The sequence below is a fragment of the Phocoena sinus genome, chromosome 3 (assembly GCF_008692025.1).
Source record: "Phocoena sinus isolate mPhoSin1 chromosome 3, mPhoSin1.pri, whole genome shotgun sequence".
Lineage (NCBI taxonomy): Eukaryota > Metazoa > Chordata > Mammalia > Artiodactyla > Phocoenidae > Phocoena > Phocoena sinus.
This window is the reverse complement of record NC_045765.1, coordinates 100,519,858-100,539,503: the sequence shown is the minus strand read 5'-3', so window position 1 is coordinate 100,539,503 and position 19,646 is coordinate 100,519,858. Positions and strand designations below refer to the sequence as shown.

The 19,646-nt window shown below is 35.9% G+C and overlaps 1 protein-coding gene across 1 annotated transcript in view; it reads left to right on the top strand.

Moving 5' to 3' along the window:
• The first annotated feature begins 2,296 nt into the window (after positions 1-2,296).
• The window catches only part of ADGRV1 (adhesion G protein-coupled receptor V1), a 533,314-nt gene continuing 515,964 nt past the window's right edge, over positions 2,297-19,646 (top strand). The window contains exons 1-8 of the mRNA XM_032627062.1: positions 2,297-2,479; positions 4,710-4,859; positions 5,948-6,043; positions 8,781-8,885; positions 10,278-10,391; positions 12,704-13,269; positions 13,641-13,911; positions 14,280-14,609. Of these exons, the coding sequence (XP_032482953.1) occupies positions 2,297-2,479; positions 4,710-4,859; positions 5,948-6,043; positions 8,781-8,885; positions 10,278-10,391; positions 12,704-13,269; positions 13,641-13,911; positions 14,280-14,609 (1,815 nt within the window). The remainder of the gene's footprint in view (positions 2,480-4,709; positions 4,860-5,947; positions 6,044-8,780; positions 8,886-10,277; positions 10,392-12,703; positions 13,270-13,640; positions 13,912-14,279; positions 14,610-19,646) is intronic.

Sequence of the window (19,646 nt, the reverse complement as noted above, 5' to 3'; positions counted from 1 at the left end):
CTGTCTGTTAAATGCAGATTCCTGGGCCCCACCCTAAACTCACTGGATCAGAATTTCAGGGTTTGCAAATCAGCATTTTAACAAATGTTGGAGTTGATTGTTAGGCATGACAGATTTTGAGAACTTATGTTCCCAGTCATACATGATTTGCCCTTCTCATGCTATAACTCACTCTCACTTTTTCTTACTTAGAACTTCAAGTGTCATCTTATTTCTCTCAACTCATGGTTCTATTACATCTCATGTTCAAGGATTTGAGATTTTTCTTTCAAAATTGCAACAGACCAAAGTTGTCTTTTTCTTACACATCCAAGGCCTGGGTTGCTACCTCCTCACCCCTCCATTCTGTATTCTCTTTCTTGGCCCTAGTTTCTTCCTTTCCCACTATTTGTCATAAGTGAGATGTAAAATCATCCTGGCTTTAGAATTCCACAAAAGACCTTCAATTGTCTCTGGTTTAGCTCAGAGCTCCCAGTTTCCCACCTTACCTAGGCTTTCCTGTTTTTCTTCTCTTTCATCTTTTTTCTTTCCTTCTCTCTCAGTACACACTCTTGGCTTAGAAGTCAAGGAAGAGTTTGCAGTTGGTGAGGGCAAACTATTTTATTTCTTCTCCCAGGTCCCTTAGCCCCATGGCAGCTTTCTAAGAGAGAAGGCACAGGTGTAAAAAATGCCTCAGTGCTCCAGAATCTCTGTCCCTGTTGGTCTATGTCTGTTTCCTGGACTCTATCTGAACTCTGCATCCCTGTCTATGGATTTTGCAGCCATAAACATGTGAGACATCATTAGGCAATCCCAGACTGCACTGTTTGAATATACTCGACTGAGAAAATTGCATTTTAACCCTAAAATACATCAAGGGCTTGTTTATGTGGTAGTTCCTAAATAGAAAGCTATGTTTCGCCATGTGGAAATACCAGATACGTGAAAATTTTATTACTTCTTGACCAAGGTAAAGATTAATAGGAAGCATTTTGGCTCATAGAGTACATAATGCAACTCTTCTTTAAAACGCATGAACTTGTTATGTTTGTGTGACTGATCACATAATCCTTTGGAATCTTAATGATCCGTGAGATAAATTGTTCACATTTTTAGAGGTACATCTACATTACAAAATAGCAGCTCTTTCGAGAGGCCACTGCACTGTTAGGCTTTTGAAAACTTGAATTACACAGTGTTAAAAGTAGGAACAATATTGATGACTCGTAAACACACACATTGTACTAAGAAAACTATAAGAATTATGGAAAAGAAAAAAACACTTTGCCAAATTTCCTTAGTTTTAAAGCAACGTGGACATTTTCTAAGAAGTGATATTAGTATTTTAGCTAGGAAAATGGGAGAAATTTAAGTCCTGGAAATTTATGTGTTCTTTGAAAGGATTAGCATTTCCTTGCAATAACTAAAAAATTAAAAAGCATTCTCAAGACAAAACTATGGGAAAAGTAGATACAAACAAGGTATAAACTTTTAGCTTCAGCTGCTTTATGTAACAGTTCCAAGAGTTTGCTCATATTTGTATAATCATCAAATAAATAATGTCCCATTAAGATTATCAATCCATTTGGTAATTTTTAGTTTTGGCTTGTATTTTACGGTTTGATTTGTGAGAAGATGGGCTTTAACTCAACTTTCATGTTGTTGCTTAGGTTTTACTTAGAATAAATTGGAGGGACTTTTTTTTTTAAGATTATTCTTTTTTAAATTAATCAATTTGTTTTTATTTTTGGCTGTGTTGGGTCTGTGTTGCTGCACGTGGGCTTTCTCTAGTTGCCGCGAGTGGGGCCACACTTCGTTGCGGTGTGCGGGCTTCTTATTGTCGTGGCTTCTCTTGTTGCAGAGCACGGGCTCTAGAGCGCAGGCTCAGTAGTTGTGGCACACGGGCTTAGTTGCTCTGCGGCATGTGGAATCTTCCCGGACCAAGGCTTGAACCCAGCTCCTCTGCATCGGCAGGTGGATTCTTAACCACTGTGCCACCAGGGAAGCCCTGGAGGGACAAATTTTTTTAATAAACTAAATTTAATAAATAAGTTTAAGGCAAGTTATAACTATTATGTTAATATGTAAGTTAAAGAACAAAAAGTACTTATGGATAGTAAACAGTACCGAAGAGCGTTGTGATTTTTGACTTATTTCTGTGATCACACATTTGCATTGGATGGCTTAATATTTGATGGATTTTTATGTCTTAGTTGCTTACTAACTCTTCACTCTTATCTGTAGGTAATGCAACGTAATGAAAATATATTGGATGTATTTTGTGAATGAAATCTTTTTTTGTTTTTTCCCTATAGGGATGCCCTCTGCATCTTTATTAGTAAATCTTCTTTCAGCTTTATTCATCCCTTTTGTGTTTGGAGAAACAGAAATAAGGTTTGCCGGACAAACAGAATTTGTAGTTAATGAAACAAGTACAACAGTTATTCGTCTTGTCATTGAAAGGATAGGAGACCCAGCAAATGTCACTGCAATTGTATCGGTAAGAAATGACAATAGTTCTATTTTTACAGAAATAGATAGGAAATGTTTTAGTTTCAGTGATAAGAATTTTTTAACTCTTTGGGATTGAGTAGTTCCATTATGATAAACAATTTGCAGATAAACGATTTATTCCTTTTATATCTGTTAGAGGTTTATAGAGTGCTCTAAGGCAGCATGTGCATTTGACAGTAAAGATATAGTATTTTAAAGATATAGGCTGATTATTTTTAAATGTTTATTTTAAAACAAATAAAACCCCAAGATATGAAGAAGTATTTCTAAGTAAAAGAACATTTTATTTTGGATAACTTGGATTCTCGTTATCTCTGCTTGGATTTACTACTTAGTATCAGGTGTCTTAGAGAAAATATATGAAATATTTAAATGTAGAGAAATGGCAATTAAAAAAAAACCCTTATGTCAGAGAGCTCCTTTTTTGGGAGAAATTAAGTATATTAAGTAGAAGTTAGATGGAATTTGTTAAACTATTGCTCTATCTTGCACACAGTTTAGTTAGTAGATAGATTATATGTACATGTATTTGTGTTTAACCAGAAAATCATGTCATATGACCACTAAGGACATTGATATATTTGAGGCCCAAACTACTTGGAATTTTTATTTTAAAAAATAAGTTTTTTTTTCTTTTTCGGTACGCGGGCCTCTCGCTGTTGTGACCTCTCCTGTTGCGGAGCACAGGCTCCGGATGCGCAGGCTCAGCGGCCATGGCTCATGGGCCCAGCCGCTCCGCAGCATGTGGCATCCTCCCGGACTGGGGCACGAACCTGTGTACCCTGCATCGGCAGGTGGACTTTCAACCACTGCACCACCAGGGAAGCCCCCCAAAATAAGTTTTTAAACAATAGGTTAAATCGTCACATTGGGACACACTGTAAAAAGACACAAAGAAGAAAAACTATCTATGAAAGAAACACAGTATTATAATTTGGTGCATTGCTTTTAGTATTTAATTTATGACATGTATATATATTTATTGAATTTATTTTTAGTTTGAGTATATATTATATTTAATAACTTTTTATATATAATTTTGATCGTATCGTAATAATTTTTTCAGGTTGCTCTATCGTATTCACAACTTTTCTTGATGGTGGGGTCATCATTTCCCAGTCATTTCTCAGCAGTTTTTCATAGAGGTTGCTTCCAATTTTTGCTGTTGTAAATATTGCTCTGATGAAACTGTTTACGTACATATCAATTTTTGTATATTTTGGATTGTTAAATGACTTTTTGGGTTGGATTACTGTGATTTTTCTCTTTATTTGTATCAGTGTCTCTTGATATTTAATGCTTTCTAAAAAGACTGTGCCACTTTTTTTGTGTCACCTTTTATATTAAGGTGTGAGAACAAGTTTTCCAACACCCTTAACAACTTACTTGGATTTTTCAAGTATTTAAAACTAACTTTATTTTGTGAATGAGAACTAGAAATTGACTACAATATCCCTGTAGACATCCTTCATTTTTAGTTTATACTAAATCGTTTTTTTTTTCTAGTAGCTAAGTTATTCATTTTGGGTTCTTTGGCAGAAGAAATCTCATTTGGATTTGCACAAGAAGTTGCTCCATTATAATTTCATAATTATTGCTCCCTTGAGAATCTTAGCAATGCTGATGTTACAGAATGAGGTCTTAAAAGGTTTTGAGGAAAAATTTATAATGACTAATAAATTGGTATGCTAAAAGAATTGGGTCCTTATCGGTGCTGTGGGAGAATATAAATAAAACTTCAGGTTTAAAGTTTTGGAAAGAGTAGTTTCTTTAAAACTGATAGGGAAATAATTGATTTTCCTGATGTATTTTGGCTACTTACACATCTTCTTTGGGAGAGTTTTAACTACAATTTGTCTTCCCTGTTAGGTTTGCTGTAATCCACTTCAGATCAATCAAGAGGCAGAGAAAAAAATTTCACATCATTACTTTCCTTTATAATTATTACTTTTCTGTGAGGAATCTAATGATTCCTTTACCTTCTAGAGCGTAAACAAATGTTTTTATATAGAATCATTTCTTCTTATAATGCTTTTTTTAAGGTGATTTTTATTAGTTGTTAGATATTTGTTTTTTTTTCCACATCCTGTTTATAAACATCAGAGTCATTTGATGATTCATGTTTTTTTTTGCCTGTTAATTGCTCTAATTAGCATCAATTTTGCTTGTCCTAACACTGTGTTATGTAAGAACTGTCTGTGTTTTGCATTTGATAGCTGTATGGAGATGACACCGGTGACTTTTTTGACACATATGCTGCAGCTTTTATACCTGTTGGAGAAACAAATAGGACAGTGTACATAGCAGTATGTGATGATGATTTACCGGAGCCGGATGAAACTTTTATTTTTCACCTAATTTTACAGGTAAGTCCCTTTTTCCCCAGTAAGTTTAAACTCATAAAAATCTTACAACGCTTAAAAATCATTTTCTCTAGAGATGAGCCAATTTAAGTGCCTGGTGGTGGTTTTCATAGAAGCCAGAACTGACAATCTCTTTTGCAATTCCATGATCTGGTTATTCCTCAGATAATCTTTTTAGAAGATTCTACAGCTAGTTTTTGGATTAATTCAGCTTATTTAGGAATTGCCATGACAGATGCTCAGGAAAACCTTGTCTTCCCTTTGGCCCTTTTCTCTTTTATCCCTCTTCTGCTACCAGATGCACAAAGAATGACCGTGACTTCTGAGTTCAAAGGAGAAGGGTACAAAAAGCAGGCTTGGCAGTGGGAGGTCCCTGTGCCTTAGAATAAATTTAGAGCGCCCCTGGGAAAAATGCTTGACTAGCCTAAGGTTTAATTGTCCTTTATGGCTGAGGCAGTGACGGCTAACACTGCTCTACTTAATTTTTCTGAAGTGAATTGAGAATTTTTTGGAATGACTGGGTTGGTGTGATTAAAATTTTTGTGAAAATGGCACTTGAACCAGTCATGTTTTACTTTTGTAAGACACTCTTTTTTCATATTTCTTTATGCTGCTATTGAATATTAATAGAAATGTAGCAAACTCTTCCCATATTTATTAGAAAAATTGCTTTAATATTTTAGCTTTAATTTAGTTCTATGATTTATAGAATAACTAATTCTTAAGTTTCAGCACCTTCTATAGTGTAAGAAAAAGATCACATATGAATAGAATTTCATACTGTTAATTAATTCTCTGTTATATTAGTAATGAAATTAGAATATATTACTAGCCAGTGATTATTTATAGTTATAACAATTTATATTTTAATAGTGATTAATGGTTTTCAAAACTCTTTTGAAGAATTCTTGTTTAGAACTTAACCATATTGACTTAGTTTTAATATATTTTCTTAATCTGTGCATTAAAAATATACTTGTATTTTTAATTCATATTCTGAATGATTACATAAAGACCAAAATCCTTTTAAAATAATCTCTTTTTTCCTCTTATGTTTAATTGCTTAATTTACTTTTGGGCTTTTATTTTAGAAACCTTCAGCAAATGTGAAGCTTGGATGGCCAAGGACTGTTACTGTGACAATATTGTCAAATGACAATGCATTTGGAATTATTTCATTTAATATGGTATGGTTATAATTTTTTTTTTTTTTTTTCGGTACGCGGGCCTCTCACTGTCGTGGCCTCTCCCGTTGCGGAGCACAGGCTCCGGACGTGCAGGCTCAGTGGCCATGGCTCACGGGCCCAGCCGCTCCGTGGCATGTGGGATCTTCCCGGACCGGGGCACAAACCCGTGTCCCCTGCATCGCCAGGCAGACTCTCAACCACTGCACCACCAGGGAAGCCCTATGGTTATAATTTGATTAATCTTGTGGTTGCTTAGATAACTGTCTATTAAATTTTGTGATTACTTTCTATGCTACCTAGAATCATCCTGTCTTTTGATATATAAACAAACTTTGGTCTAACTCCGTCTGTATTGCACATTCTGTAGACTGTCCTTTTGTTTTCCCTAAGATTTCTGTGAAATGAGGGGACCCCTATGATCGTGGTCATCTCTTGCCCTAATCTCTTTCTGCTGATCATTTCACCTGACTCATTTGTTACCTCCTCTGGTGGTCTCTAACTCAGATGTTGTCCTTGTCAGTTTGGTCTGCTATAACAAAATACCATAGACTGGGTGGCTTAAAAACCACAGAAATTTATTTCTTACAGTTATGGAGGCTGAGAAGTCCAAGAACAGGGCTTTAGCAGATTTGGTGTTTGGTGCAGGCTGACTTCCTGGTTCATAGACAGCTGTCTTTTTGCTGTGTTTTCATGTGGTGGAAGGGGCAAGAGAGGTCTCTGGGGTCTCTTTTATAAGCATACTAATCCCATTCATGAGGGCTCTGCTCTCATGACCTACTCCCCTCCCAAAGGCCCCAACTCCTAATAACATCACTTTGGGGGTTAGGATTTGAACATGAATTTTGGGGGGGACACAAACGTTCAGTCTGTAGCAGATGTTGTAACACAGTTCCTTGTGCTTGATGTCCCCAGCTGGCACTTCAAAAAGCATTGTCTCTTAGCCTCCTCTGAAAGTTTAGAGTGATTCTAGATAAGAAAAATATATTGAAAGAACACTGAAAAAACCTATCGTAAACTTATAATTGAATAGCGGATGTTATAGCTCTTAAATATAGTTATTCTATATTTATTCCCTACCCTGAGATTTTCCTATTAATTACTATTTCTTGAAGGTTAAAACTCCATGTCATCTTCCTCAGTTTTGCTCAACAGTTCATTTTTTTCTCCTTTATCACCAAATTCCTGTGTCCCTGGCCAGTCCTATGTTCAGAGGGTTTTGTTCTTTAGAAAAAAACACACAACACAGGTGCCCCCCACCTTTGAGAGAAATTGTTTTCAGCTCTGAAATAAAAGAAAATTTATCTCAAGTAAAATTGGATATTGCAAGTAAGTTTTAGTCTACAATAAACTTCCTGGTGTGGAGTCTTTTTGAATCATGTTACTAATTATCATTACTAAAAGGTAATATGACACTCCCCAGCTTTTTATTTATTTTCCAATTTAGGTTGCTACTTCAGTTGGTGTATTTGTATGTCATTTTCTTAGCACCTTGAATTATCTTTGAAAAAAGGTGAGCTTTAGATAAATACGATCTTTATAGTTGCAGTATCTTTATTAAAATGGATATGTGACTAATGCCAAGGTAGTAGACGTTTTGTAACTTCCATTATATCAACATTTACAAAAATAAATAAATTAATTAATCAATCGCTTCTATTTGAATGATCTGGAATTTTTAATTATGAACCAGACTCCCTTAATTGCTTAATTTTTCTCCCTACTTCTTTTCCTCTACACTCACTCCCAACTTTCATCCCCCACCTCATACTCACTTGTTTAAAGGTTTCTTTCCTTCTTTCTTTTGATATTAAATATCTTAGCCTCTGGGAGTGAGTTCTAGTTTTTAGCAATTGTCCTAGGTCCCTGACTGTTGTGGTCTCAGAGCTGCCAGGAAGCCTCTGACTAGGCACCTGCCCTGTGTGATTAAAATTAAACTAAGTAACTGTTGAGCTCACAGTTGTTACTACATAGGCTGGCTTTGGTTTCCAGACTGGATGATGATTATATCGATGATGATGATCACAATTATAGCCAACATTTGCTGGGTCCTCACTATGTGACATGTACTAGGATAAGCACTTAGACGTGAATTATTGACACCTCATCACAACTGTTTGAGACAGGCGTTCCTATTCCTGTTGATGGATGGGGATACTGAGACTTAGTGTCACCTGCGGCCTTAGCTAGCGTGTACCTGCCCACTCATCTCTTCTACCCTGCCATGCCAACACTGTGCAACATTTGAAGTCCTGGCTTTTTCTTCCCCTTAGTGATCATGTCCTGAAAAAGTCATTAGCAGATGTCTGTTTTCAGTGGCTAGCTGACCAGTGAGGAGGGAGCAGTGGTTGGGAGCAAGGCTGAACCATAGTCCCAATGAGCTGCCCTGGCTTGGAGGCACAACTCATTTCTGTGACCTCCTGGGCCCCTGGGAGCATTTGAGTTCATCATCTTTCAGTGAGATAACCTTTAAGATTCCTCAGCGGGACAGCTACTTGTTGCTGGAAGCAAGACAAGAACCTGCATCTTTTGCCTGACTAGTTTTATGTTCCCTTTATACTATTATTTTAACCTTTTAAGCGTTGTTAGCTACAGTTAGTGAATGCTAGGAAGCCCCACATTTTTAGAGCACAATGTGGATTGATTTGTCTCTGGAAAATTAGGATTTCTAAGGTAACAGTTTGCACGAGCTCCTGTCTCTGATTGATCAGCACCTGATGGTCTTTGCTCTTCCCAATAGCCTTTCTCAATCACAGTGAGTGAGCCCCCGGGCAGAAATGAAACTGTACCTCTTACTCTCATCAGAGAAAAAGGAACCTATGGGATGGTCAGTGTGACTTTTGAGGTAAGTTTACTCTGAAATCATTTTAAATGGTAATGCTTCAGAGTTCATACCAGATGGCTGTAATTTTAAAATCAAGGTCCTTTGTATAATAAGCATGACAATGAAAATAAAATAAAAGTAAATACTTTGATCATCTGATAAATTTCATGTTTAATATAAAACTGTTTTCCTTGCTGCTTGGATATACTGTTCTTACGTGAAACACAACATATCACTTTAGATTACAGGATAATAATAAACCACAAATTGAATAATAATAATGTTAATTCTATAAAATTCATAGAACGTTTATGATAAATCTTTTCAAGGATATAAAATTTTAAAATGCTCATGGGTTCCTTAGGCTTATATAAAATTAATATGTAGTCTTCCCCCATATACATTCCACTTAAAAAAATATACTTAATGGATGGTGTTAACAGCAGTTGTACTCCAAAATTTGGAAGAAAATTGGCTGTAGAAACGGTAAGGCATCATCAGGTTATAGTGTTTTCAACTCTCTATGGATGTCTGAAGTTATTTTATTAGCTCTTGAGCCTTCTGTTATGTTGAAATAATTACAGCTAACATTTGTGGAGCACTTAATATTGCCATATACTGTTCTAAGTGCTTTACACTGATTATCGCTGCATGTAAACTGCAACTCTTCCCAGCACTCAATCTCCCTCATGCCCTTTAAAATTTTTTCTCCATAGTACTTACCATCATCGGACACACATTTATTTATCTTCCATTTGTTCCTTTTCATTAAATGTAAGGTCCTGGTGGGTAGAAAGTTTGCCTTGTTCACTGCTGTATCCTTAGTACCTAAAAAAGGGTTAGACACAGAGTACTTAATACTTTTCAAAAGGAATATGATTTTATTAAATATTCATATCTAGCCTGGAAAGTGGACATTATTACGCTCATGTTAAAGATGAGGAAAAAGCTGGACAGAGTTATTAAATACCTTGCCCAAGGTTACTCTGCCAGTGGTGGGACTGGTATTTGATTCTGTTACTTAAGAGAATACACTAATTGTGAATACATTCCGCTCAAGAAAAAGTACTTATAAGTTTTTTTGTCAGGTTTAATAGTACGGTTGAGAAAAAAAGAGAAAGCTCTTAGAAACCATGTAGTTTAATGTAATTATAGTCAAGATCTGTAATTATATTACAGGCCTTGACTATTAGTTAGAAGGGCAGACTTAATGTAGGTTAGTATCATTCTTCTTCTTTTTTTTTTCTTTTTGGTGGAAGTACCAGGATATATTTGTTTATTAAAAAATTTTTTTAAAGTATCATTCCTCTTGCAAAACATTTTAAACTAAATATGTCAGCTGATATCACAATAATGCTTTCTTATTCTTTTGAAATATTTCATGTTTATTGATGGCACTGTGTTTCCTTGCAGGTAGAGGGTGGCCCAAACCCACCTGAAGAAGATTTAAGTCCAGTTAAAGGGAACATCACTGTTCCTCCTGGCAGTGGAACAGTAGTTTATAACTTGACAGTTCTCGATGATGAGGTAGGATGTGTTAAGTGCTTAAAAGGGACAAGGCCTCTCTCTGTGTTACAGACATGTTAGAGAATATTATGTCAAGTATTAAATTATGTTCAGGATTTGAAATTATTCAAGAACATAGTCCTATGTGAAGTTAGTGTATTGTGGCCAATTATGCCTTAGCTATAAATATTTCTTTTGAATACATCTTATTAATATTTATCTTATTTAATTCACATGAAGTTGTGTATCTAAAAGGTGATGAACTTGCATGTAACTGACAACCACACTTAATACAAACATTTAAGCATTTTGTAAACCTTGATGATTGATTTTGCTAGTGATTTCAGTTTCGAGCAGGTACAGTACTACTTACCCAGCATAAATATTTTACTATAAAAGCAAAGAAAATTTGGTTGCATGTGATATTCATTTTTTTAGATATTTTAAATGTCTACATTCATAGGAAGGCGTTTGTTATTTTTAATTTCACACTGAAGCTACCAAGGATTGAGATACATGACACAGCTAGTTTAACTGGTAAGGAAAGAATGAATTTAAACAATATGTACAAGGATGTCCCCCATGAGCTAACCAAAAGAAAACATGACTTTTAATAAAATAATCTTAGTATTATTAGCAGTAGTATTACTTAGTAGTATTATCAGAAAAAAAGGGAATAGCTGGGAATTTATAATTATCTCCCTACCTTCCCACAAAAAAAACCATGAAACCAAATCCCAAGAGAAGAAAAATGAATTAGAAGACATTATTAGAAAAGAGTATTTCTCTTGAAAAAATGAAATATTAGATAGCATTGATAACTCTTAATTCATCTGGTTGTGAAAGCTAACAAAAACCTTTTGTCTATAGATCCTGGAACATTTAACAGGTTATAATTTGGGGGCAATGATTAATTATACATTTTAATTATAAATTTAAAAGCTCATCTTCTGAGGATCTACTATACAGCATGGTGACTATAGTTAATAGTATGGTATTGTATACTTAAAAGTTACTGAGAGTAGGATTTACGTTTTCTCTCCACACACACACACACACACACACACACACACACACACAGAGTTAACTATGTAAGGTGATGGATGTGTTAATATCTTGATCTTTGTAATCGCAATGTATATGTATATCAAATCATCATGTTGTACCCCTTAAATATATTAGTTATATTTGTCGATTATTCCTCAGTAAAGTTGGGAAAAAGATCATTAATCAAATCATTACATTTTCTTTTTTGAGATAAATAGCTTTACTTTTTATATTTCTATTGATGGAGGTAAAAATATATATTTTTTCACTTTCATTCATTTATAATGAAGTAAAAACTCAAATAGCACAGTAGAGATAATCCCTAGGATTTCTCTGTAGTTAAAAAAAGTTTCGGGACTTCCCTGGTGATGTAGTGGTTAAGAACCCGCCTGCCAATCCAGGCGTCACGGATTCGAGCCCTGGTCCAGGAAGATCCCACATGCTTCGGAGCAGCTGTGCCCATGCGCCACAACTATTGAGCCTGCGCTCTAGAGCCCGTGAGCCACAACTACTGAGCCTGCGCTCTAGAGCCTGTGAGCCACAACTACTGAAGCCCGTGCGCGCCTGGAGCCTGTGAACTGCAACTAGAGAAGCCACTGCAATGAGAAGCTTATGCACCGCAATGAAGAGTAGCCCCTGCTCGCCGCAACTAGAGAAAGCCTGCGCACAGCAATGAGGACCCAGCGCAGCCATAAATGAATGAATGAATAAATTTATTTATTTATTTTTAAAAAGTTTCATTTTAACAGTGTCATCATTTTGCCTAATAGTGACTCTTGTAGCTTGTTCTCCAGAGAGACATGATATGTATTTTGAAAATCATGTGATTGGTATCATATGTTTAAATCTTGAGATAGAAACTGTTTAGAGAGAAGCAAGAATAATTTGACATGATTGAAAACTAACAATTTGTATGTGATGTTAATGTAGTTTTCCAGATTCTTATCTATTATCAGACCTTGAATGCTGCTTCTGACCCAACCCACCTGATGAAACTAGTTTTTACTGTCAGATCTTTAGTTATCTAAAGATTGATCAAGGTTGAAAGCCATTATACTGACACTTCCTTACTTGTTCTTATCATTGCTTTATCTAAAATATGTTGTTTACCTTTGGAAAATATTTTAGTAAATAGACACTGAACAAGCCTCTTTATCTGCTCCCTTCAGGTAAAGATTTTTTTATTTCTATGCAATTGCATTGAAACAGAGGGACTTTTCACACTTTGGTTTTTTTGCAGGTGTTTTGGTTATTGATGTTTTACCACTGTTATATTTCTCTGACAGGTACCAGAAAATGATGAAATATTTTTGATTCAGCTGAAAAGTGTAGAAGGAGGAGCTGAGATCAACACCTCCAGGAGCTCAGTTGAGATCATCATTAAGAAAAATGACAGTCCTGTGAGATTCATTCAGAGTGTTTATTTGGTACCTGAGGAAGACCACATACTCACAATTCCAGTGGTTCGTGGAAAAGATGACCAGGGAAATATGATTGGATCTGATGAATATGAAATTTCGATCAGTTATGTTGTTATAACTGGGAATTCAACAGCACATGCCCAGCAAAATTTAGACTTCATTGATCTTCAGCCAAACACAACTATTGTTTTTCCACCTTTTATTTATGAATCACACCTGAAATTTCAAATAATTGATGATACCATACCAGAGATTGCTGAATCATTTCATGTTATGTTACTAAAAGATACCTTACAGGGAGATGCTGTGCTATTAGTCCCTTCTGTTGTACAAGTCACCATTAAGCCAAATGACAAACCTTATGGTGTCCTCTCATTCAGCAGTATCTTGTTTGAAAGGACAGTTATAATTGATGAAGATACAACATCAAGGTAGGGTTCATTTTAAATGTTGTATTGCTACAATTATTTTAATATGTTATTCCAAGATTTAATATTTGTGGTGTTGGACACAGTGCTGAACTGTTAAGTGTATGTGTCATTTCCTTGACCGTGGTTTCACTGTTGTTTTTCTATTTTGGGAGTGATATTTAAGTCACATATTTAAATATGCAGGTTAATTCACATTATGGTAGTTTCCTAGGGCACATCTACATATCTACTCCTTCATATTAAAAACAGTCATTCTTTATGACTTGGATTCTGCTTTTACCAGTGTCTGGTGGCCAACTTGACATTGAAAATGCCCATTTTAAGGGAAATAGAGTGTATTATATGACCATATATTTTTTAAAAAATTCTAGATTTGAAGAAATTACAGTGGTTAGAAATGGTGGCACTCATGGGAATATTTCTGTGAACTGGGTATTGACACGGAATAGCAGTGATCCCTCACCGGTAACAGCAGATATCAGACCAAGTTCTGGAGTTCTCCATTTTGCACAAGGGCAGATGTTGGCATCAGTTCCTCTTACTGTGGTTGATGATGATCTTCCAGAAGAGGCAGAAGCTTACCTACTTAAGATTCTCCCTCATACTATACGAGGAGGTGCAGAAGTGAGCGAACCAGCAGAGGTAGATCTCTTATTATACTTTACTTGTGAGAATATTTCTGTGTCATAGAACAGCTGAAGAATTTGACCACACAAAGCACATTTATGTTTAGTTTGATGTGACAGGAAGAGCACTGGTTTTAGAAATGGTGGTTACTTCCCTTGCTGAAGGTTGTCCCTCTGTAAATAAAAAGTTTGCTCTTAAAAAAATTCCACAAAGTTTTCAAATGTGTTTTTGATTCATCTTTTACTCTATTACCTATGAGAGTAGTCATTTTTAGATGTGATGCATAAATAAATATTAAAATTCAAAACAGCCTAGAAAATAAACCATTTGGTAATCTCAGATGTGAGAATTCTGCATTTAATATTTTATTCCTTTATCTGCAGCTTTTGTTCTACATTCAGGATAGTGATGATGTTTATGGCCTAATAACATTTTTTCCTATGGAAAACCAGAAGATTGAAAGTAACCCACGTGAACGATATTTATCCTTGAGTTTTAAAAGACTAGGAGGAACTAAAGGAGATGTGAATATGTTTTATTCTGCACTTTATATTCCTGCTGGAGATGTGGACCCTTTGAGAGCAAAAGATGGCATCTTAAATATATCCAGGAGAAGCAGCCTCATTTTTCCAGAACAAAAAACCCAAGTCACTATAAAATTACCACTAAGAAATGATGCATTCCTTCAAAATGGGGCCCACTTCCTAGTACAGGTACTTGAATGATTAAAATAATCTCAACTTTGGTTAAACTACAAGTGTGCTTATCTGTGTGAGAGAGTTAACCAGTCATTATTTTGCCCTCATTTATATTTTGGATTCTGTTGCTTACTAGAAGTTATGTAGGGAGTCCAAAGAGAGCCTGTCTGCCCCTAACACATATAAGGATGAATAAAACAAGGATTATACTAAAGTCTGTTTTAATCATGTGATAATAAAAGTAGATCAGACATGAAATGTAGGTCAGAATATAATGGATGATGTAATGGAGAAATTCATGAACTGTGAGTGGGGGAGGGCCAGGAGAGAGTGAGCCATTCTTTTGAGTTGATTTAGGAAAATGTGACATAGGAATATAGTTTGTAGAATAAATATGTTTTTCATGATGGATGCTGCAGGGAAAGCATTCCAGAAATAAAAAAAGCAATATGAGAGAAATTGTGTATATAACTTTAAATAGTATACTAAAAAATCTATTAACTGTAGGTAGAATCTATGGACTTCTATCTACTTAATAAGAAGAAATAAGGGCCCTATATTTCTCCATCTTATCTCTTTTATTTCTTAACTTTTATTAACCAGAGCATATTTTTATTGCCAAAGTTTGAAACATCTGTACTTATTTATGCTACTATGGTTATGTTTTCCATATGGTTGGTATTGGTTGATTTTGAAAATTAGAAAGCAATAAAGGGTGCTTATCAAATTTTGGTTATGTAAATAAATTTAATGCAGAATCAGATAGTATGAATGGATCAGTAAAGAAAGAATATATGATCTATGTCACCATACATTTTGCTAAGTGAAATATATATCAAATGAAATCTCATATTCCATTAATTTCTTTGAATAATGCTGCATTTAAATTTGTTTCATATTTTTGTCTAGACTTTGTTTTATACTTTATTATTGCTTTCTCTGGAGTTTCTAATTGCCCCTTTTTATTTATTTCTTTATTTTTGGCTGCACTGGGTTTTTGTTGCTGCACGCGGGCTTTCTCTAGTTGCGGCGAGTGGGGGCTACTCTTCCTTGCAGTGTGCGGGCTTCTCATTGCGGTAGCTTCTCTTGTTGTGGAGCACGCGCTCTAGGCACACGGGCTTCAGTAGTAGTTGTGGCACGCGGGCTCAGTAGTTGTGGCTCGCGGGCTCTAGAGCGCAGGCTCGGTAGTTGTGGCACACGGGCTTAGTTACTCCACGGCTTGTGGGATCTTCCTAGATGAGGGCTCGAACCCGTGTGCCCTGCATTGGCAGGCGGATTCTTAACCACTGCACCACCAGGGAAGCCCTGCTCCTTTTTATATGCCATTCTTACCAAATTAGGTCTTCCAGCTGTCTTAGATGTGTTGAATGCTGAGTTTAGCTGTACCAACTGCTTTCTTCACTTGCTTCACACCTGCTACTTGGGACTGTTTTTTTCTGAACTCCTCAGTTTTCTTGATTTCTTGCCTTTTACTTCTTGGATTGTGTTTTAGTTTTGTTGAAATATATCTATCCTCAAATTCATGTGCAGAAAAAGTATGTGCAAGGTAAACTTTTTGAGTCTTTGAGCACTGAAAATGAAATTTCATACATTGATAACTGGCTTCGTAGAATTTCTAGATTAAAATAACTTCTTCTCCAGAACTTTAAAGGTATTGCCTTTTAGCTTCCAGAGTTCCTGGTAAGAAATTTGAGGGGAAAGAAATCATTTACCTTTAGGTTAACTTGCTCTTTATCTCTGAAAGCTTTTTTTTAAATCTTGGCATTCTGAATTTCTCAGGGCTGTGTCGTACCTTGCTTAGCACTTGGTGGGGTGGGCCCTTTTATTTTGAAGACTTTTGTCTTTTTTTTGGGCTAAGTCACTGCTCACGCTTATATGGTTTGTGCATTAATTGTGGACTCCTAGTGGAGGTGTTTAGTGAGTGGCCCATTATGGGGATATATGATTTGTCGGTACGTAGGGATGCCTTTTTGCAATATGCCTACATATAGGGAGACCTTTTGTCAGCATTCCAAAAGCTTTGTGGTGGGAGATCTGCTTTTCACCTTTATTATTATAACTATTATTATTATTCTATTGTGTCTCCTCGAAATGGGGAAATTATGATACGATGCATCCTTCTGTCTATGAGGATAACCCACTTTTATGGAGGACCCTTGAATTCTCTTCTTGGGGTGATGGGTGAACAGAACATGGTGTCATTCACAGTTGTTTCCATTCCCCCTGCAGCTTGTGGAATGCTCTTATGAGATGACTGGCCAGATGGTGGGGGATCTGGGCCTGTGAAGTGGAATTGAGCAAGTGGTCAAGCCCATGGCCCTGACCTCATTGAGCAAGAAGTTAAGGCAATTAGAATGCTGCCGTCAGAGCACATTTAGAGAGATATTTAGAAAATTTTAAAAAGCTTTAAGTTTGACCTTCTAAAAAACATGTCATAACTTACTTTTTAAAGTTGGTCCTTTTAATATATGGAAAAACATACTAATTTCACCAGTTTGCAATTAGGGTAGCATTTCCCAAACTTAGGAATTCTCAGGTGCCTCTGGGAGATTTAAATAACTTGTTGAGAGGAGTGTCAGAGTTTATTGTGGGTTTTTGTGTTTTTTTTTTGACATCAGTGCTCTCCTTTGCCTTCTCTGTGGTTGGTGTCCTCTGTATTCAGAGCATTCTTATTAGTAGACATTGTCTTGGTCAGTTTGGGCTGCTATAAAGACTACCACAGACTGGGTGGCTTAAACAACAGACATTTACTTCTCACAGTTCTGGAGTCTGGGAAGTCTGAGATCAGAATGCCGGCATGGTGGGGTTTTGGGGAGAGCCCTCTTCCTGGTTTTCAGACTGATGTCTTTTTGCTTTTTGTCTTCACGTGGTGGAGAGAGAGAGAGAGAGAGGATGCAAGCTCTTTGGTGTCTCTCCTTATAAGGGCACTGATCTATCATGAGAGATCTACCCTCCTGACCTGATCACCTCTCAAAGGTCCCATCTCCAAATACCATCAAATTGGGCATTAGGGTTTCAACATGTGAATTCTGGGTTTGGGGATACAAACATTCAATTCATAGCATATATGTTTAAGGCTTTTGTCCCTAGAACCTCAGTATTCAGTTCTCCCTCTGTCTCCTATCCTGCATAGGTCAAAACTCATAAGAGAAACAAATTATTAAAACAAGTGAAATGAAGCAAAGGTTTCACACAGTTGCTTTTGCTTTCATGGAGGCCTGGGCATCCTGGAATTCCTGTAGTAGTTGCAGTGACATGACATGAGTTTGAGAACTGATGATGCAGAAGGATTTATTTTGAGTTGTAGAGAACTTTTCTGTTTTACATTTCTGATATCTTTTTTTACTGTGCCTCAAAACCAGTTTTTACTGTGGATACAGACCCCGTATATCTATGCCAATATTAGTAACCTTTATATTAAGCTTTCAGTCTCTTGAAAATATCCAGTATCTCTATCCAAGTAGCTGCAGAGAATCCTTTTGTAAACAAAACTTTATTAAGAACCTTCAATCGGTCAGATATTATTCTAGCTATTTTATTTCAGCATTCTATATGAATATGACAGAATTTATTTTAGACAACACTTGAAAAGAAAGGAAAAGCTTGAAGAAGCATGTAATATCTGAATTTTGGTGATCCCGGGTTAGAAATCTGTTTGCACCACTAATTCCAGACTCAGTTTTTTATCTATCTCTGTATTCAGTTGAAAAACAAAGGTCTTACAGTGCAGACAGTCAATTTAACACTTTAGGACAAAAGGTCATTATTAGTCACTGACACAATTCCTTAAAGTTCAAAACAGCTGTAGGTTCTGGAAGGCTAGTTGGAATTAGAAGGTTGTGTAGTTTGTATAGTACGTAATGGATGAGCAATTCAAGAATAGGAGGCATCAGACTCTGCATGGAAAGCTGAATGAGGCTGAAGAAAGGAGAATCTGAGACATGAGCTCCTCATTCTTCAGTAAGCCTCTCAGCTAAAATACGTTAGTCTGAGATACCGTTTTTTGGCAGGCATGGGGTTACTAATGTGCTGTCTCGGTTGCAAACTGTCTGGAAGCAAAGAACGACTCTTTATGAATGGAGTAGTTTGATTTAGCAGATGCTTAAGGAACCCAGACAAAAAGGCTTAGAGACTAGGAAATAAGCCATGGGAAATTAGCATTTTTCTTTTGATCAGTTCATTCCGTAGCCTTGTATATCTTCTTTATCTGTATTTTCCAAAAATACTATATTTAGAATTAATTCTGTAACTGTTTTGATAAATGTAAGTAGAATATGAATTTTCTTCCTTTCTTTTTGAAAAGTTTTGAAGTAAAAATAAGTCATTATTTTCTTGATATATTCAACAGTATTATCAGTTTAACTCTTTGTGAATGTATGAGAATGAGAGTGTTCATTCACAAACATGTGCTAACTCACACAAGACCAGTGTATTTTAAAAAGTCTTCACCTCCATCCAATGCACACTTTATATTTATATGCCATTCAAATATATATTTTTAGTTTCTTGTGCTATTTTTAAAGATAACTACATATATATGGGTATGTATATTCTTTTTCTCTAGAAGGAATGACAGTTATACTTACGTGGTTTTAACTATGTATCTTTATGTTTCATTTATTTTATAAAGTAAATGCAGTATCCTAAAGAACCGCATGTTATATTTTACTTGACTTAGTCCACATACCAGTATTTAGCAAGATTGGTCAGTCTGATTTCTTTTTTTTTCTTTTACCCGAGTGAATATTTACCAGTCATGGAATTTTTGATATTCTCCTCCTGTATATTATTTTCAAAGCAAAGTGTGTTACATTTAAAAAGGCATTTACTTTTACCCTTAAAATGTGTATTGTTCATCACAAAATGTGAGCGTATGTGCAGGATCAGTACAGTCCTTGTCCACAGGTGTCCACAATATCAACTTAAATCACCAGTCTCTACAGGTGGTTACTTAGTATCATTGTTTCCACATTACAAAGCCTAACAGAGGGCTCTGAAGAGTGGGCAATCCATAAGGCCCTGTTAAGTTCACAGTTGCTTTTTAACTTAAAA